The sequence below is a fragment of the Neoarius graeffei genome, chromosome 6 (assembly GCF_027579695.1).
Source record: "Neoarius graeffei isolate fNeoGra1 chromosome 6, fNeoGra1.pri, whole genome shotgun sequence".
Taxonomy (NCBI): domain Eukaryota; kingdom Metazoa; phylum Chordata; class Actinopteri; order Siluriformes; family Ariidae; genus Neoarius; species Neoarius graeffei.
In genome coordinates, this window is record NC_083574.1 from 79,535,051 (window position 1) to 79,544,167 (window position 9,117).

Genomic DNA, 9,117 nt, shown 5'->3' on the forward strand with positions numbered 1-9,117 from the left:
CCAGTTGGCTGCGCGCCATTATCTGCTGCTGGCTGCACTTCACTGCACGCGCAAGGATTTCCATCAGTCCAATGTAACGGAATTTTGTGTCGCGCCTGGTCTTTTTGCAAGAGAGGTAAGGTTAAGACCAGGCGCGACACAAAATTCCGTTACGTTGGACTGATGGAAATCCTTGCGCGTGCAGTGAAGTGCAGCCAGCAGCAGATAATGGCGCGCAGCCAACTGGCTTTGCGTGCGCAGCTTTCTGATTTACTGTTTTCTTCTCATATTTATACTTCCTATGTTTCATGGACTGTAACGGCATTTGCTCATTTAGTAATTTTAATACAGAATTTACTTTGATGAAATTATAATCAGACACTCCAACGCCCCCCCCCCAAAAAAAAAAAAAACCTCATCGGATCTGCACAATTCACACAAGTCCCCCAGACAGCCGTGAAAAAGGCGGCATCCACCAAAAGGCGTGCCGTTTGCATCCATGCCCAGCCACTGGCATTGAACAAGACGGTGCATACTTTATCTGGGCTTGTGCCCAGTGCTGATTGGGGGGGTCGCTTCAGGAAGGGCATCCAGTGTAAAACCTATGCCATATTGGAAGATGATGTCATTTCTCTTTACTTGGTGGTTCGGTTCTTGACATAACATGGATTAATACAGTTGTGGAATAGGGTTATTTACTGTGTTTTTTTATTATTTACTCTTTGAGCTCAAACACATTAATAAAGAAGTAAATTGCACTAATTAACTTTTGATGAGGCACTTGTTAATTGAAAAGCATTCCAGGTGACGACCTCATGAAGCTGGTTAAAGTAGTGCCAATAGTGTGCAGAGTGGCAACACGTGGGTGGTTTTTTTTTTTTTTTTTTTTTTTTTTACAGCACACAATCCCATTGATGTTCCATGTGTTGTTTCGTAGTTTTCTGATCTTCGGTATTGTTCTACAATGTTGAATAAAAATAGTCAAAATACAGAAAATCCTATGACTGTCTAGGTGTGTCCAAACTTTCGACTGGCCCTGTTTTTAATATTGACTGTACTGTTGAGTTTAAATTGCCTATTTTTATTATTACACTTCTATCAGATGCCCTTTTCCAGAGCGACTTCTCACAGAAGTGCTTTAGAGTCTCGATCAAAAACACATCCTCATACTAGTTCACCAAGTCAGACGCTAAGAATATGCAAAAAAAAAAAAACAAGCGAGCCGGCATAAACCCATAAATTAAGACAAATAAACCTAATCATGTCAGTATAACGCAGGGAAATATCTCTGCATAAACGGAGGAAGGCCTGATCTGCTTGTACACAGCCGTAAGCTGTAAACCAAAGCTTCAGCTGACAGAAGAGTTGGTGCTCACTTTATGATTGTCATTTATTCGTACATTTTGTTAAAGAATTTTTGTGGCAGAGAAGTGAGTCAAAAGGGGTGTTCACACAGCACATATTTGCATCGATGCTGCACCGATGGATGTATTTTGTTGCGATATATCTTACACCGGTGTAAATTTTGTGGAGCGTTCACACGTCACAAACCTGCTTACTAGAGAGAAGCGTGTTAGCACCGGTGCAGCCCCACTTGCGTTCACACTGCAGCTTTTGCGACCGTGCTATACGATAGTAATAATGCGGAAATGAAATATGCGCATGCGTGAAAATGTACTTCCTTTTCCCGGTTGCCATGGCATCACCAAGCGCCGGGAAAACAACGTGGATGAAGACACCAGTGTTGCCAGATACTGCTGACGTTTTCCAGCCCAAAATGTGTTCAAATCCGCCAAAATGTACTTAAAGCCGCCCAATCTGGCAACACTGGAAGACGCGCAGTTCTGCTGTTGTTGATATTCGCCATTTTGGAAGCGCAAAATACCAGGATGCAAATTATGCAATGCCTGTATGTAATCGACTCTCCTCACGCGTAGCGAGTCTACCCCGTAGCGTTCAGACGGCCCATTTTATATCGGTGCTGCCCCGCAAACTAGCATTTACTCCGGAGTAAATTTCTTAAACCACCTCCCGAGCAGGGTTAGATTTGCACCGGTTTAAGCAGCTTTCAGGGGCTACACCGCTATAACTTTGTACCGTGTGAACGCTCTACCGGGGCAGCCCCGGTGCTACACCGGAGTAAAAGTGGCCGTGTGAACACCCCTAAAATAACTTCCACTTCTGCTTTTCTGCCTTTCCTACCCTGATTGTTCATTTTGTGCTCTCTGCTGTCTGTGCACTTGACCTTTTATTCCGTTTTGTGCACCGTACTGGTGATCATCATACGCATGCGAGTACAAAGAGAATCAATGCATCTGAAATTTTTTAGAAATCTTCTGGACATTTTTGGTGTACACAAACAGCTTTCCTAAAAGATGAATAAACGAAGCCCAAAGTTTGGCAAGTGCTTATTCCCCAAAGGGATTTCCTTTCTGTAAGGCAGCTGTACCTTTCCCCTCTCTATTTTCTCTAAAATTTGAGTCACCAACCAACTCTTCTCCGCCATACCAACCAGGCAAAGCGAAGGTTAACACATGCTTCCTCCGAGACGCCTTCAGCCATCCGACAACGCCTTTTTGGAGCCGTTGCTCAGGCTGTCTCACATTACGGCGTAAAAGTACGGTACCCTTTTCCACCCACAGCTTACACGAGCTTATGGACTGGCCTAGTGTTGTCATCCCTTTCGCCCAGAGAGCACGGCCAGTCTTGCTCTCTTGGATTCCCGGCCACGGATGACTGCGGCATCGTCGGGATTCGATCTAGCGATCTTCTAGCTTCAGGCTACAGGAAGCACCGTCTTGAAGTTAAGACGACAAACGCAGTTCATCACGTCTCTTGTTTCGGAAAAATTTAAATCATCAAAGCCCTCCTCCTTACAGAAAACGGTCAGGGCTGCTGTTCTAGAAAATAAATCAACACCTTCCGACCAATCAGAATCGAGAATTCGAGCAGTTGCTTGGCAGTTATCACGATATGAACTCTTACAGTGGGGAAAACAAGTATTTGATCCCTTGCTGATTTTGTTGGTTTACCCACTAAGACAGACTTGATCAGTCTGTAATTTTAATGGTAGGTGTATTCTAACATGTGGAGACAGAATATCAAAAAGAAAATCCAGAAAATAACTTGTAAATATCTACATTAATTTATTTGTATTTTATTGAGAAAAAGAAGTATTTGATCCCCTAGTAACCATCAAGAGTTCTTGTTAATACAGACAAGTTAGACTCTCCAAATTACCTTGTCACCTAAATTGAAGACACCTGATATAACTAATGACTTGTATAAAAGCCACCTGGCCACAGAATCAGTCAGTTTGTCAGACTCCAAACTCTCCAACATGGGAAAGACTAAAGAGCTTTCTGTGGATTTAAGGGAGAAGATTGTAGACCTGCACAAGACCGGTATGGGCTACAAAACCATTAGCAAGAAGCTGGGCGTTAAGGTGACAACTGTTGGCGCAATTGTGCGCAAGTACAAGACTCACAACATGATCATCAATCGACCTAGGTCTGGGGCTCCAAACAAGATCTCACCTCGTGGGGTTTCCAGGATCATGAGAACGGTGAGAAATAGACCTAATACAACATGGGCAGAGTTAGTGGATGATCTTAAAGCAGCTGGGATCACAGTCACCAAGCAAACAGTTGGTAACACTTTACACCGCAATGGTCTAACATCTTGCAGTGCTCGCAAAGTACCCCTGCTTAAGAAAGCACATGTGCAGGCCCGCCTGAACTTTGCCAATGAACATCTGAATGACTTGGAGAGTGACCGGGAGAAGGCGTTATGGTCAGATGAGACCAAAGTTGAGCTCTTTGGCATCAATTCAACCCGTCGTGTCTGGAGGGAGAGACCAGGGCTCAAAATTAACTTTTTTTTCTTTGTGTCCCCCAGTGGTCCCGAATTCTGTGTTGTATTGTCCCGAATGGAAGCAATAGTGTCCCCATTTTTTTCCTCTCTGAAATAACCAGTGGTTAATATTATCATATGAAGTTACTATTATATTTGTAACTATGCGATTTTGAACCCTTTATATCATTTTTACAATAAGTCACAAGACACAAGCGACACATGTCCTATACATCATCTACTTCAAAATTACAGTTATTGCATTTTCAGTTTATTAAACTTTGGCGATCTCACTGTATGAATAGATACCCGTTTATTTAAAGGGGCCAACTACCATTCAGAAAATGTTTCAACTCCCTACATCTGCAGTACACTTTAGTTGAAAATAAGACCCCTTTTATGTTCATTTCATCTACTTATACCTTGAATATCTGTTGGCATTTATAAGGCCAACTTATAATTTTCACCATTACCGTTATCCATTTTTATGAACTTTCCGTTATCCATTACCGTTATCCATTTTTATGAACTTTCCGTTATCCATTACCGTTATCCATTTTTATGAACTTTCCGTTATCCATTACCGTTATCCATTTTGATGAACTTTCCGTTATCCATTTTTATGAACTTTCGCTGCGGAAACGTGGGTGCAAATGTTAGCAACATCAGCATAGTGGCAGGTCCGAGCCTAGCTGTGCTGCTGACTGACTAAACTTTCTGAACTAGAAAGACACCAAGAAAACTCACTTATTCTGTTGAACGGTATCTTCCGTCAATATCATCCACATCATTCCTGTTGTATTTTATAACGTGTCTAACAGTGTTCATTAAGTTCATTCAGTTGCTAGCGTTGCCTGCAGACCAGCCCTATCCACAGTAGTTCCTACCTAACCATAGCATCATAAGTCATAACCTAATAATCACAAATAACTTACTACATTGACAGGCGATGACACTTTGGATCCTGAAGGTCCCGGAGACGTTATGTCTGGGCTTTCAGTTTCTTCCCCGCGGTCGGTCCGCTTCAACCACTTCAGCATTTTTGTTCTGGCAAGAGTCGGCGCAGCGTGTGCGGTAGCAATTCCATTCCAAGTCCATATAATGCGGACTCCGGCCGAAGATTCTAGAACAGAATGCGCTCCTCTGTAGCCTACGGATGCAGGTGCATCGAAAGTGTAGCTACTATGTATTTTTCGCTGTTAACGTTTTAAAATTAAAATTGACAAATTAGGTGAATGTCTACGTATGGTTTACGGCTTTGTAAATAATATTAATGTAGAACTTTTTTTCTAGATCTGTTTTTTTCCATTGTCCCGGGATTGTCCCAGATATGATAATTTTGTGTCCCGATGACATTTTTTATGGTCCCCGGGACGTCGGGACACCGTTAGTTTCGAGCGCTGAGAGAGACATGTTGCTTATGACCCCAAGAACACCATCCCCACTGTCAAGCATGGAGGTGGTAACATTATGCTTTGGGGGTGTTTTTCTGCACAGGGCACAGGGCTACTTCACCGTATCAACGGGAGGATGGACGGAGCCATGTACCGTAAAATCCTAAGTGAAAACCTCCTTCCCTCTGCCAGGAAGCTTAAAATGGGTTGTGGATGGGTCTTCCAGCAGGATAATGACCCAAAGCATGCAGCCAAGGCAACCAAGGAATGGCTGAAGAAGAAACATATCAAGGTCATGGAGTGGCCCAGCCAGTCTCCGGACCTGAATCCTATAGAAAGTCTATGGAGAGAGCTGAAGCTCAGAGTTGCCAAGCGACAGCCACGGAATCTTGATGATTTAGAGGTCGTTTGCAAAGAAGAGTGGACCAAAATTCCTCCTAATATGTGCAGAAACCTGGTCATCAACTACCAAAAACGTCTGACCTCTGTGCTTGCTAATAAGGGGTTTGCCACAAAGTACTAAGTCCTTTTGGCAAGAGGGTTCAAATACTTATTTTAAATTAATACAAATTCTTTAAAGTCGATTTCTTGATTTTCTTTGTGATCTTCTGTCTCAGCATGTTAGACTACACCTACCGTTAATATTACAGACTGATCGAGTCTTTATTAGTGGCCAAACCAACAAAATCAGCACGGGATCAAATACTTGTTTTCCCCACTGCTAACATGTTGATGCTAATTAAAGAGTTGAGTGCTTCAGTGTTCAAGGCAGTAATATGAACATGTCTCTGCCTCTCCTTTTTCTGTCTTCCTCCACTTTGTCTGTCTCCATTTGTCTCCTCCTGCGCTCATCCGTCTTCCTTTCCTGTCCTCCCTGCTCTTAGTTTATGCTCATTATCTCTATAGGTGAAGTCTCTGAAGACGAGGCGTCCCCTTCAGGCTGGGAGCGGAATGCACAAGGACTCTAAGATTTTGAAGGGCGACGTCTCTGCCGTCGAGGACACATTTTAGATTCACGGATTATTCTATTTATGGGACATTTCATTTATTTAGTTACGTTTATGCCTTTCTCCTCCCTCCTTTTTCATATCACGTTTAACTCTTTCAGGTGTAATTGAATGTATTACAGATCTGAAGTTTGTACATTTTCTATCTAATCTAATCATGATTTTTTTTAAAAAATAATCCTCATTTCCTTAATTGTCCAGATCTTTGTTTTGTGATGACGAAACCTGAGATGATAGCGATTTTATGACTGACATGATTTTATTTCCTCCCCTCCTTTTGTTCTTTCGTTCTTCAAATCCATTTGGCTGTTGATTTTACGATGTATTATGTGAATATCAGAATTGGTGCATATCTTGGAGCATTTGTTCCACAGACTGTATGGAACATTTATTATTATTATTGTTGTTGTTGTTTGTTATTATTATTATTATTATTATTCCCACCCCCCAGCCCTGATTCCCTCCCCTCGTCTGTTTCCTCTTTCTCTTGTGTGATACCAAAACATGTGATAAGCCATAAACGGTAGCAACGACGAGGGCTACTTTCGGATGCATCTTTCAGCAGTCGCCTTTTCCATATGCTGAATCTCTCCATTCCTTTTCTCCTGCACATGAGACACGCATGAAGGACATGTGTATAGGTGTGCGCGTGCGTGTGTGCGCTTCTTCTCCGCTGGACCAACCTCACTGTGGCCTAAGCTCTAACTGCAGTGTCCGAAAATGGCGCGACTTGACCCTTCGGCGAAACTCCTACGTCTGATTTAAGCCTTACTTCCTCCCTCTGTTTGTATTTATTCTGCTTCACCTCGCGTGATCACGGCCTTTTAATCTTTTCACGCGTCATATCAAATACAAAGGCTGGACTGTATTATAACTCTTAGGGTGTCCGATTTTTGACCCAAACAAACACTTCAAGTTCGTACCCTACCTTTCTTTTGTCCTTTTGGTGGTTTTAAGTCTCTTATGCACAATTCCAATCATGTGGTGTTCTCTCCATTGTTAAAAATTTCTGATCTCGTAACAGAAGTATGCTGTACAGTCTGAGTACTTATGAACTATTTTTTATCACAGTATTATTTATTGCTTCCTTTCAATAAAAATACTGATCCCTATTTTCCACTGCCAATAAAAAGACTAAGTCTTTGCTTTAAAAAAAACACCGCTCTATTTGAGTCTAGTCTGTTCAGTCAAGTGTTCCGGGGTGGGTTTCCCAAAAGCATCGTAGCACAAAGGTCATCGTTAAATGGTAGCGCGAGCATCACAATGAGCGCACACTGTCCTAGTTAAGAGGCTTGTCAGGAATAAAACAGAGCTGTGCTGCTGTAGGAAAATAACCCATGACGGTGATTAGATTCAACACCGTCTGAAGTGGATTACATTACTGTACTGTAACTGCACATCCTGATGTGTTAAATGAACATCTCTTTTTTTTTTTGTTAGATGATGCAAGCAAATTTTTTGATTATTCTTAGATTTAGATTTTGTGGCATGTCTGCTATTAAAGTCCTTGTGTATGAGTTGTTAGTGTAGAAATTACAGTGGTGCTTAAGTTTGTGAACCCTTTAGAATTTTCTATATTTCTGCATAAATATGACCTAAAACATCAGATTTTCACACAAGTCTGAAAAGTAGATAAAGAGAACCCAGTTAAACAAAAATATTATACTTGGGCATTTATTTATTGAGGAAAATGATCCAATATTACATATCTGTGAGTGGCGAAAGTATGTGAGCCTTTGCGTTCAGTATCTGGTGTGACCCCCTTGTGCAGCAATAACTGCAACTAAACGTTTGTGGTAACTGTTGATCAGTCCTGCACACCGGCTTGGAGGAATTTTAGCCCATTCCTCCGTACAGAACAGCTTCAACTCTGGGATGTTGGTGGGTTTCCTCACATGAACTGCTCGCTTCAGGTCCTTCCACAACATTTCCATTGGATTAAGGTCAGGACTTTGAATTGGCCATTCCAAAACATGAACTTTATTCTTCTTTAACCATTCTTTGGTAGAACGACTTGTGTGCTTAGGGTCGTTGTCTTGCTGTATGACCCACCTTCTCTTGAGATTCAGTTCATGGACAGATGTCCTGACATTTTCCTTTAGAATTCACTGGTATAATTCAGAATTCATTGTTCCATCAATGATGGCAAGCTGTCCTGGCCCAGATGCAGCAAAACAGGCCCAAACCATGATACTACCACCACCATGTTTCACAGATGGGATAAGGTTCTTATGCTGGAATGCAGTGTTTTCCTTCCTCCAAACATAACACTTCTCATTTAAACCAAAAAGTTCTATTTTGGTCTCATCCGTCCACAAAACATTTTTCCAATAGCCTTCTGGCTTGTCTATGTGATCTTTAGCAAACTGCAGACGAGCAACAGTGTTCTTTTTGGAGAGCAGTGGCTTTCTCCTTGCAACCCTGCCATGCACACCATTGTTGTTCAGTGTTCTACTGATGGTGGACTCATGAACATTAGCCAATGTGAGAGAGGCCTTCAATTGCTTAGAAGTTACCCTGGGGTCCTTTGTGACCTCGCCGACTATTGCACACCTTGCTCTTGGAGTGATCTTTGTTGGTTGACCACTCCTGGGGAGGGGAACAATGGTCTTGAATTTCCTCCATTTGTACACAATCTGTCTGGCTGTGGATTGGTGGAGTCCAAACTCTTTAGAGATGGTTTTGTAACCTTTTCCAGCCTGATGAGCATCAACAACACTTTTTCTGAGGTCCTCAGAAATCTCCTTTGTTCGTGCCATGATATACTTCCACAAACACGTGTTGTGAAGATCAGACTTTGATGGATCCCTGTTCTTTAAATAAAACAAGGTGCCCACTCACACCTGATTGTCATCCCATTGATTGAAAACACCTGACTCTAGTTT

The 9,117-nt window shown here is 42.1% G+C and overlaps 1 protein-coding gene across 9 annotated transcripts in view; it reads left to right on the forward strand.

Annotated features, from left to right (window-relative positions):
* The window catches only part of ppfia1 (PTPRF interacting protein alpha 1), a 351,102-nt gene extending 343,713 nt beyond the window's left edge, over positions 1–7,389 (forward strand). For 6 of the 9 annotated variants that reach the window (XM_060924063.1, XM_060924067.1, XM_060924070.1 and 3 more), the window contains one exon: positions 6,132–7,389. In XM_060924063.1, coding sequence (XP_060780046.1) covers positions 6,132–6,193 — 62 coding nt within the window. In that variant the 3' untranslated portion in view covers positions 6,194–7,389. Of the gene's footprint in view, positions 1–6,109 lie in introns of all 9 variants that reach the window. The other 3 variants (XM_060924068.1, XM_060924065.1, XM_060924064.1) reach the window with 3 other exon arrangements.
* Positions 7,390–9,117: the final 1,728 nt, after the last annotated feature.